Source organism: Ochotona princeps, chromosome 13 (genome assembly GCF_030435755.1).
Source record: "Ochotona princeps isolate mOchPri1 chromosome 13, mOchPri1.hap1, whole genome shotgun sequence".
Classification (NCBI taxonomy): domain Eukaryota; kingdom Metazoa; phylum Chordata; class Mammalia; order Lagomorpha; family Ochotonidae; genus Ochotona; species Ochotona princeps.
The window spans coordinates 56,350,940-56,373,941 of NC_080844.1; the positions used below are offsets into that span (position 1 = coordinate 56,350,940).

Consider the following 23,002-nt stretch of genomic DNA (forward strand, 5'->3'; position numbering starts at 1 on the left):
TACACATACATATATATATATATATATATTTCTGTCGATCTAGTTCATCCATTGCCATGACTCCTTTTGGTCCCTGAACTTGCCTTTGTCCTCCCCTAAGGCTTTTTGCAGAGCACAGCTGCATCCACTGGGGTAGGAAGTCATGGGTTCTAGGGATGCCAGTCTGTTACCTTTGATGATGGTGAGGGGCATTCAGCATCATGAACATGTTGTTAGAATGCCAATGAGAAATAAAGTAATTTTCATGAGATGTTTCACACAAAGTATACTTCACATCCCTGTCAATACGATTACTAGCAAGTCACACCTAAGGTACTTAACTATCAGTGAGTCCTCTGGGGTACCGTCAATATCCAGCTTCCAATTTCCATTCCTTAAAATATTGCTCCATTGTTCGCCTAGACTTCCAACTGCCAACATTTACAGTAGGTATGATTTTCTGGGGTTTCAGCCACTGGACAAATCGTTTCATTTCTAAGTAGCTGCTATGTTCACTATAAGGAATTCCTGCAACATCAAAGAAAAGACACAGTGAACTTAAAATCAAATTAATTAAAAAAATTCAAAAGCACAAAAGAGAAATGCAATCTTGATTTTGGTCAAAAATTCTTTAGTGCTTTACTAAATAGCGTGGATAACTTTCATAAAGAAAATATATTGTTGATATCTTTTATCAAGTAAAAATAAAACAAGCTTAAAAGTATATAATTTTTTCTATATATACACTTAATAACATTCAGCTTAAACAGATCTATTCAATCAGAATTCTCTTCTTTAAAAAAAATCTTTCCTTTAGATACTACACTCAGGCATGTAGTTTAGGAAAAATCAGAAAGAAATATGAGTACAATGTGAGGTGTCATAAGCAGAAAACTTGACTTTCATCATGGGCAGGCAGATTTTAGTCCCCAACCTCAGCATACACAAAAAGCAATGAAGAAAAAAAAAATCAAATACACACAATCCCCTAGTGTTTTTGTTGAATATCAGGTACCCCAGACAAAGTAAACTGTGGCTTTTGGACGAGGTGAGGACAGGCTCCTGGCAGTGACAGAGTGACCATGTTCCCACTAGCCATCTTGTACTAGGCTAACTCGGGGAAACAGAGAAGTTCCTGAGGGAGGAAGCGCTTAGCTGGGTTTGTGTCTTTTGCTGTGCCTCTATCCTGTCCTTTCTCTGCCTGCTCTTGATATCAAAGCATCATCTGGACTTGAAGGACACCATCCCAGCAGCCCTCCTTCCAGCTAAGACTACAATTTCCTCTGTCACGGGTCACTCAGATGAATGACCTGCCTGCCACTCAGGCTCTTCTGTGTCGGTTCATAATGGACGAGACAAAGACTTGTAGACAGACGTTAAACTTCTGAGTGCACATTTTTCTTGGGCCTCATTTTGTAGCATTTCAAAAAAAATTTTTTAGTCATAAACATTCGAAATGAGAAATATTAGTTATTATACCATATATTGAAATATTTCCTTTGATCTGGGGAATAACATCAGTTATTCTAGTTAACTTGTTAGAATGAGTCCATCCTGTAGGTCGAAAAGCCAAAATCTCATCATATTTCTCACCAAACTTCTTCAAATGACTCTGTAATCCCTAGAAAACAAAAAGTGCATGATTTTAATGCTCAATCGAGATAGGTTGTTGTGGAGTGAAATGGAACGATTTGTTATGTTATGCTAACTCAGTCACAGGGAATCTTTCACTGTTAAACATTATATGTTTTCTCTCCTTATCTGAAATTAAATAAGCTTTAATCTGGAAAAAAAAAGTATGATGAGGTGACTGCCAAAACAAGCAATTATGCATAAAATTATAATAGTGAAAACTGCTAAAAAAATCTCTCCTCTCCAAATCCTACTCTATAGAGACACTGTTACCCATATGGGCAAACAGCCATGCAAACACAACCCTATGTATCCACCAGTAGAAGACAGAGAGATAGATAGGAAGACAGAAATAATTTTTATTAAAATAAATTAAAGCATTTGTCCCACCTCCCTCCCTCCATACCTCAACTCTCCCTGACCTAATGCCAGACCCATGTGGATATGCATCCCTCTCAACTATGCAAGCAATGTTAAAAATTAAACAACTCAACACAGGTACACATCTGAATAAATGTATAATATCATTCTCAGAAGATTACTTCTTTCTCCTAAAACAAAGATTAATTTTAAAACTCACTCTTCATGCTGTGACAACTGAAAGTAATATACCCTCCGACTAAATCTTGAGTACAAAAGAATTTCATCAAACTAGAATCCTAGTAATCACTTTGGATAATATTCTTAAAAAATAAATGACCAAAAGTTCAATCACTGAAAGACAAACCCAGGTGAAGACAGTAATGGCACAGCAGGCTGGCAGACTGGTGTGATGGGTTTCGCTGTCCCTTGCGACGCTGGCACCCCACATCTCAATGCCAGTCAGCGTCCTGGCTGCTCTGCCTCCCAATCAGTTCCCTCCTGCTAATATGCCTGGGACAGCAGTGGAGGATGGGCCAACCACCTGGGCTTCTGTCACACGTAAGGGAGACCTTTTGCCACATGCCAAAGAGTTGCTGGCTCTTCTTCAGCTTAGCCCAGACCTGGCTTGTGGGGCCATTTGGGGAGCGAAAAATCTCTCTCTCATTCTGATCTTTCTTTCTCACTTTCTCTGTCATTCCTCTCTTTCAATAAATAAGTAAATCTTTTTTTTTAATGGCACAAAGGTTACAAAAATAATACTTTACATCTTAAGCTAAAAACAGTTTCAAAGGCTTTAACAATAAAATTCATTTAATTGATAAATGCATAAAAATCTTTGAATTTGTGTTAGATAACATTTTATTAATCTGAAGTCAATATATAAATAGTTACCATAAAAGTCTTTGTTTGTTTTAACCAACTACTATGCCCACCAAAAAGGTTCCTATTGTAATAAATTTCCTGGCCCCGTGGATTTTCAAGTTTTTGCCCTGGTCACACTAGGACCTAGCCAATGTAATGTGATTTGTTTAATCATCTGCTTAATTACTATTTTTCCTCCTCTTGTCCTCACAAAGACAGGAAGTAACAAGAAATTAAGGTTTAAGGTAAGCGTAACGCTGCAACTGACTCCAACGTGTCAACACATGTCACCATTCCTATTGGTCCTGCACAAACATCCATAATTACAGGAGATTTCTGCCTTTTTATGAGACAAAGCAGGCACCACGAAAACATCACATGGCACAGGTTAACACCACAAACAAAACCTTAGGATGGCATCATATAAGCCAAACCTACAGAGAAAACTACCAAGCCACAAGTAATCCATACTACAATTGGAGAGCTATCCTCCTGAGAAAATTCATTAAGAATGTTATAATCAACACAAAATTCTTTATGTATGACCTGCCTCTGTGTGACTGAACCACTGTTGGAAAAAAATGCTCTTGAAAGGTCACTTGAATTTTTTTTCCAGTTTATAAACAGTGATCGATAGATTGTTTTATTTTCCCAAATTCAATCCATTAGGCTTTTATCAGAGGCGGCAGTCAATGACATAGAACACTGTAAATTTGGCATGTTGAACTAGAAAGCAAGAATGGTATTACTGCCACATTGCAAGCCTGCTTTGCACAGTCTTCAAACTGCATTAGGCTTATGTCTTTGCAAAAGTTCATCACCGCTGGTATAATACAACAGTTTTGGCTGGCAGAAAATTGTCTACAATTACTAAACTTCAGCATTATGGTAACCGTCAACTTCCAAGTTTTTAAAACACAAGATCTTTTTAAGATGCCACCAAGTCATGGTCAAATTAATGGAGGAGGAGGAAGGACAAATGAAGGCAATGCCAGTAAACATCTGTTCTAGTATTGGGTCGAGTAGCAGTGTCCGAAGCGGAGACAAGAGGACACACTTTCACCTTCTGGAAGCTTGCACGCAATATACCTCCACTTAGGGGGCAGATGGTCAACAAACTCCTGGCTTCCAGGTCTTTGTTGTTACGGAAATGTCCTCCTTCTCTTCCAAAATGTTTTTTTTAGTTGAAACTGATACTAAGACACACATGCACGCACACACAGAGACAATGATTTTTAAGCCGCTGATTCACTTTTCAAATAGCCACAAACATCCCAGACTGCAGCAGATGGAAACAAGGAGCCAGGCACTTCACCCAGGTCTCCCATGTAGGTGGCAGAAATCCAAAACTTGAGCCATCACCCGCTGCTGCCCAAGCTGGCGCTCTGGAATGTGGGCATCCTATGCAGTAGCTTTTCACTCTGTGCCACAAAACCCACCCCACTGCTATTTCTTAGCATCTTCTACCTCTTGTTACCTACAACACCGCAGGCTCACAGGAGCCCTAAAGAGCCCTAAAGAGTCCTTTTCACAAAGGACTCATTTTGGAGTTTACGTCTTCCAAGTGGTAACGACAGGCCTAATGAGGTATTTGGTAGAGTGGTTAAGATGCTGCTTGGAATACCCGCATGCCATATCAGAGCGTCTAAGTTCTAGCACTGGTCCCACTCAGATTCTGTTTCCTGCTACTGCAGATCTGTGAGGCAGTGGTGTGGGACCAAGTGTTGGGTAACTGCTAAACACATGAAAGACCTAGCTCAAATTCCCAGCTCCTTGCCAGCATCTGGGGAGTGAGGCAATCTCGCTCTCACTTTCTCCAATAAAATAACAGCAACAAAAATTAATAAGGTAATGACTCCAGATTGATCCCTTGTCAAGGTCCTAAGCTTTAAAGCAAAGCAAAACAAAACAAAAAACAAACAAAAAACATTTCATCCATTAAAACCAATCTGAACTTGCAGTTGTCTAGAAATTGGAATCTTTGGTAAGTTTAAGTTTGTAAATACACGACCTTTAGAAGGCCTGAGCAGCAGGAAGCAGCGTCTGCACTGCTGCAGGCCCCGTGGGAATCCACGCAAGAGCAGGTGGTCTCCTCCTGTGCTGGAATGACTTTCTGATCCTGCCCAGAAGTCTCACTGCATCAGTTGTTCCTTTATCTCATCTATCTTAAATTTCTCCTTTCCATCCCTGATGATTAAACCAGCAAATGCCCTTCCTGCACCTCCCATCGGGTCCTCTGCCTCGGCCTCTATCTCCTCACTTTCCATTCACTCTTCTCTGTTCTACAAAGCAAGTTAACTGTCAACTTTTATTGTTTTTCAAGTGCAATTCAAAGGTTTTTAGCATATTCACAAAGTTGTGTTAATACCACACTAATTCTAGAACATTTACACTGCTACAAAAGAAACCCTGTACCCACTGGCATTCACTCCCTAGTTCTCTCCTTTGACTAGACTACTTCGTGTCTTTACAGAATTCAATATTCTAGATATTTCAGACCAACGGAATGGTAAAACACATAGCCTTTTTTACCTGGCTTCTTTCACTGGGCATGATGAGCACAGTCTATTCATAGTGTAGTCTAGATTAGCACTTCATTCCTTTTTCCAGCCAAATCATATTCTATCTTATAGATACGCTAGGTTTTATATATTTATTCATAATCTGATAGATGGGCATTTGGATGATTTATAACTTTTGGCTATTATAGATAATGCTGCTATACACATTCTTGAAGGAGTTGTTGTGTGCATTTGTGTTTTCAGTTCTCTTGGGGGTACATCCAGGACTGGAATGGGACAGCATAGAGTCACTCTACATTCAACTTTTAAGGAATTATCAAATTGCTTTCCATAGCAGTTGCTTCATTTTATGAACAAGGGTGCCAATTTCTCCATATCCTCACCAATTGCTACTGTCTTTATCCTGTGGTTAGCTCTGGCAAACCACATCTTTCTATGGTTTCAATTGCAGCTTCCTTATAGAGAACAACATTGAGTCTCTTTTCATATACTTATTGGCCATTGTGTGTCTTCCTTGGTGAACTGGGTTTTGATTCATTCCACAGCTCTCTGACATTTGGCTCCCCCTAGCATCACTTCACTCAGTTTTGGTACAGGTCACAGAGAAGTTCTAATCGCCATTCCCTCCTCTGCAGCATACAGTACTTTTGGACATTCCTGAAAGTTCTGTTTTTCTTTTCACCAATAACTTGACTCTCGCACTCCAATAACTTGTTTAAATGGAACAAACCAATTTAGTAGGAAATAAAACTGCAAACTAAAAATAAGAGAAAAACATAATAAGACAAAATAAGGGAAACAAAATAAGAGAAAATACTTCCCTTTGGGTAACAGTATCATTGTTAGGATTAATCAACATTTCATTAACTTCCACAAAAATTGGATACGTCCCAAATTTAAATTGATTTGTAAGATTATCTTAAACATGAATGGACAAAATTCTGTATTGGCTATTTTTATGAATTGTGTACTCATGAAAAATAAGTCATAAAAAGTTCGTTTTCATCACATGATCAAAGGAGTAGTTAGTTATACCAGAGAATTTCCTTATTCAAGGAAGTGATCTAAAAAATTTGCTTCCTTTATACAACATGGATTATTACTTATGAGACAGTCATCAATACCCCCAAGATGTTAAAAAAATTCTCTATAAAATTGTACTATGAACAAAACAGGAAGTGTGTATCTTGGAATCAAAGCTAAAATATTTTCTACAGATACAGTTTTATCATTGTATTTAATTCTCACAATTTTCTGTATATCAGTCTTATAGAAGCTCTAACACAGAGCAAAATAGCCCTAAAGGAAAGTAAGACCTCCAAGGGGACTGCTACTCATTTCCCCATTCATCTGGAAAAAAGAAGATTGTCTTAACACTGTGAAGTCCTAATGACTAGGTCCCGATGCATGCTTTTCTACTTTCATCCCCTTTGGCATGCAGGTTCCCTAGTTTCTGATTCTTTGTGGCACATGCAGTACTCTATAAAGTTACACACAGGAAAATGGAAAGATTTTGTAAGGCAGACTTTACTATAGATGTGACTCCAATTGATTTCCTCTAAGTTGGATGAATGCCAAATGGGATTCCAGTTTATAATTGGGGAGGGGCTCAGAAAACAATACCCCAAAATATGGCACCCTGACTATTTTCAACGAAGAGACTCTGTGGAAGAACAGATGCTGGAAGAAGCATTACTCCAATTTTCCTTTATCTACATAAAGATCCAACCTGCCTAAGAAAATAGCTACCTTTGGTGTCCTTACTGAGATTTCACCAGCTAAACTCATTCTAAAGGAAGGAAGAGAAAAGAACAGAACCACATTTGCACAGATTCTGTCACAAGTTATTACTGTTCTATTATGGTCCTCTAGGCCCATTCAATACCCAAACTAAGTCATTCACTATTGTATGAGAACCAGGCCCACTTACACACCCGGAATCATGAACCACCCCTCAAACCTGTTGAATTCCTTTCTCCCTCTTCTTTACAGAAAAGGCTACTACATACTCTGTCCAGGGTATCACAGGGGTAGTTGGTCCTCACCGGGTAGTCATACTCCTATGACTGGCCTCTGCGGACTTGAAGCACCTGCATACCCTTCCGCTGTTAATCTGCTACTGTCTGTTTATTTCAATAAAACTTGAGAGTACACAAAAGCTTTTGAAAGCTTACCTTAAAATTGATTTGCATCATGGGGAGAACGTGAACCAAAGAACTGCACATATCTGTAGTGATAAGGGAATTAATTTCTGGTGACTTGAGGCACTGCAGTGTTTTGTATTTTTCTTGGGACATGCCCACTTTTGAACCTAAAACATCAGCAATGGCTAGAGGCAAAGAAAAAGGTTAAAAACAGTAACATGAAAACTTGAGTAAAAATAATAAAATCACCACTAGATTAAGTTTTACAATGAGACTTTTCCAAGTAAAAATAAATTCAAAACATTTCTGCTTTTATCGTATCTCAAACAGGCTGAACAATTCTGTGTGGAATAAACTATAACAAAGCTAAATAATTGATTTCAAAGCCCTGCTACTTACTATTTAACAACTTCAAAAGATGTCCACAAAGGAGCGGTGGCCAGGAAGAGCTGGGTGTGGGACAATCAGGCCCTGATAGTTGAGCTCCTCTCCAGTTGAGCACCTGTCACCTGCAGTGTTTCAGCTTTCAGAGGTTTTGGGATTTGCAGTATCTGCACGGACTTTATCAGTTGAGCAGCTTTAATTTAAAAAACTTAAAATCCCAAATTCTCTGAAACTCAGAGCAAATCAGTTGCCCAAAGAACACCAACTTTCAGAAGTTGGAGCATTTTGGATTTCAGATTTTCAGATGAGAGAAGCCCAACTTGTTATCTCCACGTTTAACAGCATGTTAGCACTTTTTTTAAAGCCAAAGTTTGTGAAGAAGCAGTCCAACACTGCTCAAACTGAGTTACACATCCAGATATCATTTATAAACAAAAAATTCAAGCTGTTCTTTAAAGTAATGAAATGATTATTTTCAAAGAATATAGCAATAAAACTATGCATTAATCATTTGTTAAAGTTTACTTAAAACGATTTAATTTGGATACTTATGCTATAAACATCTTCTAAAGGTTAAGGTAAACACACTTATCAAATTTTTCCATTAGGCTAAGCCGTTCAAAGTTCAAATGAATCAAACTCTATTAGCTTTTCCTTTGGTTTCAAAAACAATGTTGAATTGCTTCATGGAATAAGTGTCAAATGCAACTGAAAGGATCTTTATGCTAAAAGCATCTGCTCTTTATAACATATTAATGTAAATTAGATACAGCTATCACTTACCTAGGAAGACTTTCTCTTTTCCGATCGAATAGGTGCCACAGACCACGAGAACACGTGGGTTTAGAGTTACAGCCTCAAAGGCAGTGCTGATGGCAAACTGGATAACCTCTTGCTGAGATGGAAAGGTGTACTCTGGGCTGCAGTACCTGTAGCGTGCAAATGTACTCATTCAAAGAACCAGAAAGCTATACATGGGATCCTATTTAGAAAATGGGCTTTAGCAAATCTCGTACACTGAAACCATGACAGCTGTCATACTGCCTGCGGTAAAAACACTTGTTCCTAGTTAGTGCTAATTTGTGATGGAATTATCGGCTTCCAACATCACTTTTCTTTTCATCAACCTCAAATAAAGAAATGGCATTTTAAAGACTTGTTTCCTCCAGGAATATTTCTGACCAGATAGCTATTGCAGTTATGAATTACAAATCTCAAATTGTCATTTGAAAAAATTATTTGAAAAAGACTTATTTGAAAAAGCTAAAGGGAGTGAGAAAGAGGGAAAGATGGAAAGACAAAAGAAGTCTTTCATCGGCTGGTTTGTTTCCCAAGTGGCAATAATGACCAGGACTAAGCCAGGTCAAAACCAGGAGCCGGGACCTTCAGCTGGCTCTCCCTTGTGGAGACCCAAGCGTTTGGGCCATCTGTTTTCAGGCCACAGCAGGAAGCTGGATTAGAATCAGAGTGACCAGGACAAGAACTGGTGCCCACATGATACACTGGTGTTGTAGCTGGTCGCTTCACGTGCTACACCACAAGGCTCAATCACTAACGCAGAAAATATTACTGATAGAAATTATATTTGGACTAAAGAGTTCTGTTGTTAAAAAGAAATTACGGAAACTAAACACAAATTTAATAAAGTGGTTTTAGATCAAACAATTAGAACATGGATGACAGTTTCTTCTTGCAGATACGGAAATACATTTAGTGTCAATAACAGATCCACTTAGGTCTAACTTGACAAGGTAACACACAATGAAAAATTAATCCTAAGTTACTATTTATAAATACTTATGATGAAACAATCACTTCTTCACTAAAAGCAACACACTACAAACACTAATGAAACACATGTTTCTTAAGTTTTAACATTGTTTTTGAAACCCTTTGAACCACTAGGAGAGAAGAAAAACTTAGTCCTTTCTCCTGTAAAAAGCCATGATGAAATTTAGAATCATATGTAGTATCACATACATATTTATCTCATACATATATATTTGATACAATTTTTTAAAGTATCAAATTGCAAGTTTTTAAACTTCTTATTACATAATTTATTTACTATTTAAATTACATATAAAAATAGTGAGCCTGGCACGATGGGTTCATTGGCTAATCCTCTGCTTGCAAGTGCTCCAGGATCCCATGTGAGTACTGGTTTGTGTCCCGGCTGCTCCATTTCCCATCCAGATCCCTGCCTGTGGCCTGGGAAAGCATCAGAGGATGGTCCAAAGCCTTGGGACCCTGCACTGTTGCAGGAGACCGGTGGGAGGGTCCTGGCTCCTCACTTTGGATCAGCTCAGCTCCAGCTGTTGTAGTGGTTGGAGGAGTGAGCCAGGGGATGCAGGATCTTTCTCCCTCTGTCTCTCCTTCTCTGTGATTCTGTTTCTCTAATAAAAATAGATAAATCTAAAAAAAATAAAAACCCAAAAATCCCAGAAAAATTAGATATAGTGTAGAAAACTGGATGTGGAAATACCAATCCATCAAAGCCACTTCTCTTTGAAACAGATTGAAACAGCTAACAGAATTATTTCTATACTATTATAATAATATATGGTATTTTAATGTAACTACATTGTATATCATAAGTAAATATTATATTTATCCATCAATTATGCTTTAGTAAACTTGGAAATAAACAAATATATGCATAACATTATAATATAATGGCTTATATCACAACATGTGTAGTATTTAGGAACTCAAAACTACTATTTACAAATTATCTTTTCTGACCCAGCTATCCCACTCTTAGGAATATATCCAAAAGAAATTAAAACTACATATGAGAAAGGGATCTGTAATCCTATATTTACAGCAGCACAATCTACAATAGCAAAGACATGGAACAACCCAGATGCCCATCCAAAGAGGAGTGGCTAACGAAACTGTGGTATATGTACTCCATGGAATATTATTCAGTCATTAAAAAGAATGAAATTATATAACTTGCTACTAGATGGTCCCTACTAGAGACCATTATGCTCAGTGAAATAAGTCAATCACAAAAAGAGAAATGCCATATGTTCTCTCTAATATAAGGAATCTGTCATGCAAATTGGAATGTATAGTGGCGGAGTACTGGAGACTATCATATCTAGAAGTGAAGACACAATGCAACATGCATCTCTGCTTCCAAACAAAAGATGGACTCCCAGTGAAAGTGTTGGACATATCTAGACAATGGGATGATGGACGGTCTGACGTGTCCATACCAGCAACGTCGGGGCACACTTACACAGCGGACAGATGGAACTGTAACTGCTTATGAAGAGTTGTGACATTATAGGAAAAATCAATTGGGGGGTGGAAATTGGGGGAAGGGGAATACAAGACTACAGAATTGTACAATAAATTTCAAAAATAAAAATTAAAAATATAAAACAAATTATCTTTTCTAAGAAAAGAACAAATTAATTTTAAATTCTGAGAATCCGAACCAAATGCTGGCCCCTTTCTTCTCTTCACAGCTATATTCGACACAGATACTTCCCTTAAGGTTCACTTAAATGGGCGTTTACCTAAATGTCCTTCAAAGCCTTCTTCCTTATGTCAGTAATTAAGATTCTCATATAAATGTACTTTTAAAAATAAATCACAAGACCTCGTGCAGTAGCCTACTAGTTAAAGTTCTTGCACTGCATGCACAGGGATCCCTTGTGGGTGCTGGTTGGTGTCCCAGCTGTCCCCCTTCCCTCTCAGCTCCATGCCTGTGGCCTGGGAAAGCAGTGGAGGACAGCCCAAGGCCTTGTGACTCTGTGCCCAAGTGGGAGACTCAAAAGAAGCTCCTGGCTCCTGGCTTTGGATCAGCTCAGTGCTGGCCCTCTTGGGAAGTGAACCAGCGAACCAAGGATCTTTCTGCCTCCTTCTCTCTGTAAATCTGCCTTTCCAATAAAAATAAATAGATCTTTTTTAAAAATTGCAAAATAATTTAACTGCAGTCACTGAAGTTCTGTAGTTGCAAATCTGCCCTTAAGCAAAGTTTTTTCTTCGAACAGCATTCATTTAACAAATAGCTGTGAAGTGTGAAGAGGCAGGAGCAATCATTCAGATTACCCAAGTGAATGCTAATTCACGCATTACGGAGTCCACAGCATCGATGAGACTCGGATGGCCCAAAGGCTCTCTTACGTGGTGTCCAAGTAGAGTGTGTGGACCTTCTGGCCCGCAAGAAGAGGGGAACGTTCCATGCTGGGGTCTGCTCGGAAGTCTCCAGTGTGTAACATGACAGTCCCGTTGGGAAGATGAAAAAGGATCATGGTGGCCCCTGGGCAGCTGGACAGAAACATTTTAAAGGAATACTCTTAACACAGAACATGTAACTCAACAAGCTAGCTCACTGTATCAGCTGACCACAGTGACACAGCACTGGACTACAGAGGAAATCCAATGCTTTAAGGAAACCGACATCATCAAAAAACAGGAAGACTTGGGGCTAAAGAAAGGAATGACCTCGTAGGCCTGAGCTGTTCAAGCTCCCAGTGGCAGAAAGCCTGTTTTTAGGACCAGCCTTTGGGAAATGAGCTGAGCCCTTGAGATATGAATACTGTGTACCTGACAACAGTGTTTGGCACGCTTGAGGCAAGGCTCTGTAGAACTAACTTGATCAGATAGGTTATGCCAACTACATCATGCTTTATTCCTTAACAAACTGAAAAAAAAAGTCAGAATTCAGATGTCAGTGCAGTAGCTCAAATGGTTAATTTACCTCTTGAAGCACCAGAATCCCATAGGACACTGGTCTCAGCTATTCCACTTCCAATCCAGCTTCCTGGTTATGGCCTGGGAAGGCAGTGGAGGGTGGCCCAAAGCCTTGGGACCTGGCACCCATGTGGGAGATCTGGAAGAAGCTCCTGGCTCCTGGCTCTGGAATGGCTAAGGTACAAACGTTGTGGCCATTTCAGGAGTGAACCAGTACAGGCAAAGATGGAAAAATCTTTCTTTGTCCCCCTCTTCTCTCTAAATCTGCCTTTCCTGGCCCAGCAAAATGACTCAATTGGCTAATTCTCCTCATGAAAGTGTCTGTATCCCAAATGGGCACTGGTTCATGTCCCAGCTGCTCCATTTCCCATCCAGCTCCCTGCTTATGGTCCAGGAAAGCAATGAAGGATGGCCCAAGGCCTTGGGACCTTGTACCTGCATGGTAGACCTAGAAAAAGTTCCTGGCTATTGGCTTTGGATTGGTTCTTCTCCGGCGGTTGTGGCCATTTGGGGAGTGAACCAGTAGATGGAAGATCTCTCTCCTTCTTTCTGTAAATCTGCCTTTCCAATAAAAATAAAATAAATCTTTTTTGTTTAAAAAAAAAATGAGGACTCGGGGAGGGCCTTTAGGCCAGTGGTCTTACCCATGTTCTGTGTCGAGGTACCCACCTTTGTTATTGGCTCTAGCTCCTGACTCCTGCTTCATGCTGGCGTAAACCCTGGGAAGCAGCAGGAGACAGCTTATGACACTGCACACCTGTAACCCATATGGCAGACGGGAATCGAGTTCCCGGTTCCCAGCTTTGGTCGCTAGCGTAGCTCTTGGCTCTTATGAGCACTTGGCAAATAAGCCAGTGGGTGGAATCTCTGTCTTCTGATCTCTCAAATTAATAAAAAGTGAATCAGAACTCACACTGGCAGGTAAAGAAAAAACAGCCTGCAAAAACTTAAAGGCAACCTAAATAGCAATGGCCTGTATTTTAGCAAACCTAGATTTAGTCTCACATTTTGGTCAAACCATCTCTCATCTCTTTGGTAGAGGAGGCTGACATTCTACACAAAGCAGAAAGAAGCACAGCTGATAAATGTACTTTGGTATCATTAAGTACTGACAATCAATAAAAAAGGAGGGAAATGCAAAGAATTTCTGTAATCATAATAAATATACCTTCCTTTCTTTCACTTTTTTTTTTAAGATTTTTTAATTGGAAAGGCAGCTCTACAGAGAGGAGTTAGAGAAAATGGAAAGATCTTCCATCTGCTGGTTCACTACCCAAGTGGCTGTAATAGCTAGAGCTGAGTTGATCTGAAGCCAGCAGCCTGGAGCTTTTTCCAAGACTCTCACACAGGTACTGGGTCCCAAGACTTTGGGCCACCCTCTATTGCCTTCCCAGCCCACAAGCAGGGAGCAGGAAGGGAAGTGAAGCAGCCAGGACATAAACCGGCACACAAATGGGATCGTGGCGCATGCAAGGTGAGGACTTAGCCATAAGGCTATCGTGCTGGGCTCTCTCACATTCTGATTAACAAAGCCTAACTGCTCATCTTGTGACTAAAAATGTCTTTTAAAGGCAACAGAACAACAATCCTTCCTGAAAATTAGAGAAATTAGCCTTGAGATAGGCAGCTGGAATTGACAAATATGACTAGTCAGGCAAGATGGCAGGATCAGAGCTAAGACTGCAAACTCAGAGTCCCCACTGGGACTCCAGCATCTCCTTCTCGCCCAGCTGGAGGTCAACATGCAGCCAGCCTCAGCCCTGGCTCCCCTGGCTCCTGACTCTCCCTTTACCTCCCATTTCTGCTCCTTCCAAAAATCCTCCTGCTAACTTACAAATTGGGAAAAGCCCTTTTGAGTCTGAAGATGTCTGCTTTTCTCCCAAGAGTGCCAAACTTTTGAATAAATCTGCTTCTTTGCATCAACTCAGGTCTCTGGTGAATTGGCTGTTGAGTGTGAGCAGCCCAAGCCTAATTTTAACAGCATCATTTTCCAGAAAAAAAAAAGTGCCTCTCAAATCTTAAATATCCAAGCCAGAAAGATTTCTCAGTTGGTGTATGTGTGTGCAATTCTCTCATAATTAAACAGCTGTTAATTTATATAAAGAAAATGCTAAATGATGAGCTTGTGAGGATCAGAGCAGCGTGTCATTTTTAAAGTAATAAGGTAAGCTCCCATATGCTGAAGGAAGCAATTTAAACTGGACCAAAAGGGTTAGATAACATTGAGAGAATATCTCTATTTAATTTCTTATTCTATAATTGGGAACTTTTTGTTTCAAAGGTAGAAATGTCTTACTCAAGTTTAAGATATATCAAGCATATTAATTGTAACGAGAAAAAGTTCTCACATAACCATGCAGTGTGTGGAGTTTTCCTTTTGGACATTTAAAGAATGATCATTAAGACAGTTTTAATACTTACTGATTGGCATCAAGCAGAACAACTTTCACACCATTAACTACACATTCGGTGTCCATTGGCAATGTATGGATATAGTGTTCTTGCACATGAAGCTTGTTCTTCAACAAATTGCCAGTTATCTGAAGAGCAGGATATGTTTATTGTTGACACCAACACTCTCTCATACCCAGTTTAGAACTGCAGCATCTCCCTGTTGGCCCACTTACATTCATATAAACCCCACACGATACCAGAACAACTTCCTAATTCAACCATGGCCTCTACCTAACCAGAAAGTCCACCCTTCCCAGTGTGATATACAAGACCCCTCTAGATCAGGTCCCGGCTCCTTCCTGGGGGCTTCTCTCCCACTCTCTTCTGTCTGAAGTTCTCAGCATTCTGAATTACCTGGAATGCCTTGAAAGGCCTATACCACCCTCACATAAACTCTATTCTCATCTGGAGGCAGAAGGATGTGGATTCAAACTCAGGCTCTGCCACTTATTAGGACTTGGAAGATGTCACTTAACCTCTCCAGACCCCAGCTGCTTCATTAATAAAGGGAGGATGCTGTGAGGATTTAACCAAATGCTAGCTAAAACCCTTAATATGAGGAATTAAAATGTGCACTTTTTAGTTAACTGTTCAAAACATCTCTTTTCCCACAAGACTTTTCCTAATGTTAGCTTGGGTGAGAGTAAGGCACTCCCTTCTTCCAACTCCCAGGCACTCCATGCGTAATTCAGCTGCAACACCCATCTCATTGTGCTGCCATGTGTAATGTTTTCCCTGGAGGCTCCAAGCTCTGTAAAAGCTAGGTATTTCACCCTGCACATCTGTTTGAGCACTCAAAGAAAGTTACAGGATGAACCTGGAGTTGTTTAGTACACCAATTTATTCCATCTACTAAAACATGTTTCTTAAAAGCTAACAGAAGACATCATGTTATTTTAGAACCTTGATGTATCTTCCGCAGCAGAACAACAGATCCTACAGTTTTAATCACTCCTTTTGAAGCAACGTGCCTACAGGTCTGCACCACCGTACCAAGTCATCATTTAAAACACTAAAACCTACCTCGCTACAGTACACTGGAAATGTGGAGTTTTTAGACAATCCAGCATAATGATCGGAATGAAAATGTGTGAGAAAATAGGCTGAGCAACCTTCAACTGTGCCGTACTGAAAGGCATCCACTGTGAAGGTGGTTCCTGCAACAAAGACAGCAACAAAGACAGCAACACAGCAAGATGAGCGGGCGCCAACGAGACCTCAGTTAGACTGTGATGAATGAGCCCTCCATCTTCTTTACATCTCATTTGCAATTTCATTCTAATCTACTAAAAAGCGCATTAACAAATTTAGCAAACAGTCATACCAGAGATGGAAATAACTTCAGTTTCTTCCAAACAACACAAATAGAGATTCTGTGTTTATAAATAACTGCCCCTCCCCCTGCAAATCAAAATCCTAATGCTACAAACCAATTGTTTGCTTTATCCAATAGTTTCATGATATATGCCAGATAGCTAAAAATCCTTATGGCGAACAGAAAAAAAGAGAAGATAAACTTTCTTCTCAAACCTTCCCAATGGGGACAATACGTATATGCGTTTAGGGTGGCAAAAGTGACTGAGTTGGAGTAATCTTACATATCACAAAAGTCTGTGGCTCTCCAAAGGTCACAGAATAATAAAAGATCCCTATAGTCCTTGAATTTCATTGCAGGGTGGAAGTAGGGGTACTGGAAAGGAAAAAACATTCCTATGGCATTTCACCAGAGGAGCCATGATGAAAAAAGGCCAGGAAATCCTATCCTAAAATGTGTTCAGGGAAGAAATACCAAGAATGATGACAAGGATGGAAGCGATCAGTAACACAGCATACCAGTGTCAGATTCATTTAAAGTACCGAAAAATAATTCAAGGGGACTGCAGTGTGCTACAACGGTGTAAGCTGATGTCTGCAAAACCTAACTCTGCCTTTCAAATAAATGTTCTCTTTAAATAAATCAAAATAATTCTTAAAAACTGATGCAATGACATATATAAATGCTATTCTCTGTAAAAAATATTCTGACCAAGTATATATATTGAACAAAAAGCACTTTTAAAAAATAGTTCAGCTCTATTTTATTTTTCAGAAGTTATTATTTTTTTTTTAAAAAAATGAAACATACTACACATTTTTCCCACAAGCTCATCTGTGAAGGCACAAGAAACTGCAAGAAGATGAATAAACAAAAATTTAACTTATGATACAGTTTCAGAATGTTTGGAATTCACAATCTATGTACTTATATGCACAGAAATGTGCATATTTCTCTTTTTGGAGGTTGCACGTATTCGGTACTTTATTTCTCATAAGTACTTAGACCCCGGCTTCCTTTTAAAGAGATATTTTCCCTTATTCTTTTTCAAACTAAATCCTGCTTTCTTACTAATCTGTAACTTGTACACAGGATATGTTTAGTAACAATTGCATTAATTGAATGGAGCAAAAAAAAAAAAAATCAGGCCAATAAACCCTATGAGGTATTACAAAAAGTTTGTGGGAGATGGAGTTAAAAGTTGAGGATGGCCAAACTGTGCCACATAATACAATGTAATTAATGAATAAATTAAAAAAAAAAGTTGAGGAAGGCCATGGCTGCAACACCAGCATCTCATATGCACACAAGCTTGTGACCTGGTTGCTCCACTTCCAATCCGGCTCCCTGCTGCTGGCCTGGGAAGGGCCACAGAGGATGCTCCTGTAATGCTCCTGGGGCTGAGGCCCATGTCACCCACGTGGGAGCCCACCTGAAGCTCGGGCTGAGGTCCATGTCACCCACGTGGGAGCCCCGCCTGAAGCTCCTGGCTTTGGCCTGGCTTCGTCCACGTTACTGTGGCCCTCTGGGGAATGAGGTCTGAGGATCTCTGTCTTTCCCACTCTGTAACGTGATTACTAATTTTTTTAGAGGTTAACTTTGCATAAAACGTCTTAACATCTTTATATAGCTTTTACATAATACGATCTTCCACGAGTGTTTTCAAGATAACTCATGACAGAGGCCCTTGAAGCACCATGAAAAACAAACACATTTGGTACAAACATCAAACACATACCAGAAGCAATGAATATGTTTAAAAAACAAAACTGTCTTTTTTGATATATTTGAGCATTCACATTTCAACTTACCAGGTATTTTCTTATAAAATGGGCATTTCTTTTTTCTTGCATCAAATGACTCTGAGACATCTAAGTTTCTTCTAAGTGGCCCGCCACGAGCTGATCTAATAACGACTTCACCTTTGCTTAAGTTGACTTTTCGGGATGGTGTATTGCTAACAGAGTGGTCTGACCCCTTCTGATGGCCTCCTTCCTGCTGTGAACTGGACTTCCTAAGCCTCTTTCTTTGCCGCTGTGATCTCGGAAGCTCCACAGGGAGTGGACTCTCACTTAAATTCTTTGTATCAAATTCCAAGTCACTTAAAGACTTTTCTGCTTTCCTCTTGCACTGCCGGGATTTCCTTCCACTGTGATTTTGAGCTTGATTTAAGTCCTCCACGTCTAACGCCTGTTTCTTTGGCGATTTCTCTTCTTGTTTTTTGGGTGGTAGTCCAAAATACACACCTATATCCATTTGCTTCATTGCCTTCGTAGGCTGTCTTGCATCGCACTTAGAAGAAGAGGGTGATATTTTAAAAGACTTGGCAGCAGGAGGTGTGCTAGGAGCCGTTTCTGTAGTTAAGGCCGTGACTTTACTGCCTGGCATTCTGTCTAATGCCTTCCTGCACAAACACTCTGACTTGGGGTTGTTCTCAGCACCGAGGGTCTCACCTGATAACGCTCTTGCTCTGCTTTGCCTGGGATCCAAAGGCAGATTGTCTCCTTCCTGGTTTCTGGAAGGTTTGGAGTCTTTACGCTGAAGTTTTGCTGGAGAAACTTGATTGTGAACAGCTGACTTGTCAATTACCTCTTTCTGTTTGTCTGTTGAGTGAAATTCTGGCTTCCTGGGTGTTTTTTTAGTGGCTTGATAATTAGAGGCGGCGAGTTCTTCTGTTAATGCAGGTGGAAATAACTGAGTAAGGGAATCATGACTTGCTGATCCATCATGCGAGATAATACTCTCGTTATTTGGGGAGATAAGCTGAGACGAACTGTTTGGAACACTGGACCTGTACAATTCTCCATTGTACCTATTCTGAGTTAAGAAGCTACCTCCTGTAGGGAAGCTATCCTCTTGGTCCTGGAGGATGGGCCCACGGAGTTTTCCAAAGGAAGCCAAGCTGCTGTCTTCTTCCTCTAGGCTGCCATCTTTAGAGCTTTCAGTAAAAAACAGTTCCTGCTGTGAGTCATCCAGCTTTTCATCCATATCATAAGTGTCTTCATCACTCTGAAGTGGAGAATAGGAAATCTCACAGTTGCTACAGTCATCTTCTGGCAACGGCAAGTTCAAGTGTTTTGAGTCGTTCTGGCTGTCTAACATCTCATCCTCAAGAGGCAAGGCATCTCCTACCAGTGTGTTTGTCTTAACAGCCTCTGTAAACTGTAGCACCTGTTGGGGCTTCTGAGCATTTTCATAATAGATCTTTCCTTTGGTTTCAGTTGGAGACTGAGATTTTTTCAGACTCTGTGTCATCACCAAGGGATCGTCTGAAACACTTTTTAAGTTCCCACTTTGTTTCTGACACAGTCTTTCCTCAAGCCGACAAAGAACGCCCGAATTAGTCTCCCTGAAACTGCCATCTGCCCCGTGGGAGGGGCTGCTGGGAGGACTCCGACTCGCCCTACTCTGGGCGAGCAGGAAGTGAGTGTATCTCTTGTAGTGGGAAGGAATTGTTGAGGTGCACAGGAGACCCTCAGGACACTCTGAAAATCAGAAAGAAGAGCAAGTATAAGCTTGGACAGTATCCGCTCTATAAATTCACTCACAGTGAAGAATCATCAGTCCTACATTGGGGGCCTCATGACAATAATGATTTTTAACTGGCCAATGCAAAGATCAGCACAAAATACCAACACTTGCTTGGGGCATCTGGCACAGCTGCCACCCTGCTGCTTGGGATGCCCGCTTGTCACACGGGAGGGACTAGTGTGGGTCCCTGTTCTGCTTCCATTTCTGACGTCCTGTTAATGTAAACCCTGCCTGGTGGCAGCTGATGACTCAAGTATGCGGGTCTCTGACTGGATTCTCAGTTTCTGTCCAGTTCTGGCTGGTGTGGGCATTTGGCAGGGAGGTGAAAGGTAGGGGTGGGATGAGCCTCTCCTTCAAATAACTAAGTTTTAAAACATTAGCGAACTTTGATCTAAGATGGTTTTGCAAGAATAGCTATTTTAAAATCAAGTATATTTAAAAATTGTTTTCCAAATAATATCTCCTCACAAAAATGAAATAGCTTCAAAATATACAAATCACAACCCACTCTCCACATACTCCAAGTGGCATTCTCTACATGTGAAATCCAACATCTATTACACATCATGTTAAACATAATGAAAACATATTGGTGTTATTCTCATTAGAACATTAATCACCTAAGATTCCTATCCAGTTCCTTTTCTTGTACATTAGCCTGATGACAACAAAATCACACACAGAAACCAAATTTTAGCTTTCTATATAGTTCCATAAAAGGTCAGAAATTAGGCAAGTTATTTAACTTTTAAGAACCCTCACCTACCGAGTGAAAATATCGCCTACCTTACAAAATCATGTCACAGTCAAGTAAGGAAAAATAATAAAAAGATCCAACACTGGGGTCTGTGACCAGGCGGAGTAGGCTAAGCCTCAGCCTGCACCACTGAGATCCCATTTGGGTACCAATTCATGTCCTGGCTACTCCACTGCCAAATCAGCTCCCTGTTTATGGCTTGAGAAAACAGCGGAGGGAGGCTGGCTCAAGGCCCTGGGTCCCTATACCCCCATGTGAGACTCAGAAGCCCCTGGCTTCTTCTTTGACTCAGCTCTGGCTGTTAAGGCCATTTGGAGAATGAACCAGCGATGGAAGATCTCTCTTTATGTCTTCTCTCTGTAACTCTGCCTTTGACATAAAAATAAATCTTAAAAAAAAGTATGTAACATAGTAAGAGTTGGATTAATCCTTATGAAAAATAATTATGCTTAGACATTTTTATGAAACAATAAAATATATTTAAACTGTTTCAGGTTTGCAATTTCCCAGTCACACCACTGACTGGTGCAAGGTTGCATCTTTTGGCTTGTTTGTTACTTGTTCAGTTCAGTGAGGTGACAGGTCTGACCAATCACAGGCCTTTGGGCCTACAGAGAGATCATCACCTTTTCCGTAAGATTCATTACCTGTTTCAGAGGCGGGAGGAGAATCCAAACATTCAAAGACATGCCACCGAGGTGTCTGGCCTAGCAGCGAGGAAAAGGGCATCTGGCAGTTTGGACAGTACCCACTGTAAACTGGGCGTATCTTTGGGGACACCTGTTTGCTCTGGGGAGTCCGACAGCGCTTTCGTGGTGTGCTCTGCTTGTCCTGGGACTGCGGGATGCCGTCTTCATCCCCGCCACCCCGGGCTTCCTGACTGCAGGTGGCACACGTCTCCCAGCCTGGTACTCCAGGGTTCCGAGCACCGCCCCTCTTCTTCCCTGGAGCTCCCCTGGTTCCTTTTTTGTTTCTGTTTTGTTTTGCCTGATCTTTTCCATCTGTTGCTTCTTCAGTGGATTTTAGACTATTTTCAGAGCAGTCATTGGGATGTACCTGTTTTGGTTTTCTTTTAGATTTGTATTCCCAGATGTCTTCTTCCGAAGAAGTGTCTTCCAACATGGCAGGAGGTTTTTCGGTTTTTTGTTTTTAATCATTAAAGAAGCCCTAATCTTCAATCAACACAGTTTATTCCTTGTTGCAAAGTTTTTAAGTGGAATTATTTTGCTGGGAAGCAAAGGTAACAAAGTATCCACTAACTCCATGGGGATGTAAAGCTCTGGGAATGGGAACTCTCCTTATGCCACAATAAAACTAAGAACCATTCACAGAGGTAGCATCTGTGTCATGTGCCGCTGTGGCTGCTATGAAACGTCATCCAGGTATCCAGCCTTTTTCAGGAGTTTATTCCAAAAAAACCACTACTGCCCGACCAACTAAGCACTAGCAGTGTAGGTTCAACAGTTTAACCTTGGATACAGATGTGGAAAACTGGTAGAAAAAAATGCCAGTTCTGTTTCAAGTGGACAACTGTCCAAGGAAGTCGCAGATCTAATCATGGTGCAGGGACAACCGGCTTCGCAAGGGTTCCCAACACTAAATGATCACGAGTAAAACCAATCACACCGTGGTCAAAGGGGTGTGTGATCCATCAGAAACAAACGCCCGTCTAATCAATGGCTGAGGCAGCGTCTTCCTCCAGCAGCAATGCACAGATCCTGCAGAACGAACACAGCTCAGGTCACACTCCGTTCCCCAGACCACAGGGGTAGCCCATCCCTAAGGCGGCCAGCTTTGAAAATCCCGGGGGATCTGTCACATGCCCACCACACCGCACCCCACCCCCAACTCCCGGCTGGGCTTTCTCCTTGGGATGTGGAAGCTTGGCACCAAGTCGGGCAGTAGGGCCCTACTCCTCTCCAGGTTAGGCACTGCAGCTTTCTGACGACTCGGGGGCACGCCCCCAAGTCCCCACACCGCCGCCCACCTGCCACGACGCCCCGAGGAGCAGCCCCAGCTGCGTCCGCTCCCCTCAGGGGCCCCTTCCCCACTCGGCTGACAAGTCATTCGCGCCCGCACTTTCCGCACTCCCGGGGTGACCAATAGTTCCTCATGTACAAGCCAAAACACTAGCAGGGAATCCCCTTCTCCCTGGGGGATATTCCTACCTCCGGTTCCGTTTCTCTTCTTGGCGGGAAAAGCTGACAGCTGCTAGTGCTGTGTCGAATCGGCTGACGGACTTCTGAATGGCGGCGTGGTGGGGGGCGGGGGGGGGGGCTGTAAAACGTTTCTAAATAGTGTGCCACTGAAATTCCACGGACTTATTTTAACTTTTTTCTGTTCTAACTTG

The 23,002-nt window shown here is 41.0% G+C and overlaps 1 protein-coding gene across 2 annotated transcripts; it reads right to left on the bottom strand.

The window, feature by feature from the left end:
- Positions 1-21: 21 nt before the first annotated feature.
- DCLRE1A (DNA cross-link repair 1A) lies at positions 22-22,907 on the bottom strand. Of its 2 annotated transcripts, none has more exons than XM_058671628.1 (10): positions 22,821-22,907; positions 21,300-22,370; positions 18,176-19,849; positions 16,073-16,206; positions 15,017-15,135; positions 12,026-12,169; positions 8,669-8,814; positions 7,532-7,686; positions 1,459-1,600; positions 22-507 (listed from the first exon to the last, which is right to left on the bottom strand). In XM_058671628.1, the coding sequence occupies exons 2-10, from the start codon at positions 21,772-21,774 to the stop codon at positions 347-349; spliced, it is 3,150 nt and encodes a 1,049-aa protein (XP_058527611.1). In that variant the 5' UTR covers positions 21,775-22,370; positions 22,821-22,907; the 3' UTR covers positions 22-346. The 2 variants fall into 2 exon arrangements, with proteins under 2 accessions (XP_058527611.1, XP_004579866.2); XM_004579809.2 differs by lacking the exon at positions 22,821-22,907 and adding an exon at positions 22,640-22,784.
- Positions 22,908-23,002: the final 95 nt, after the last annotated feature.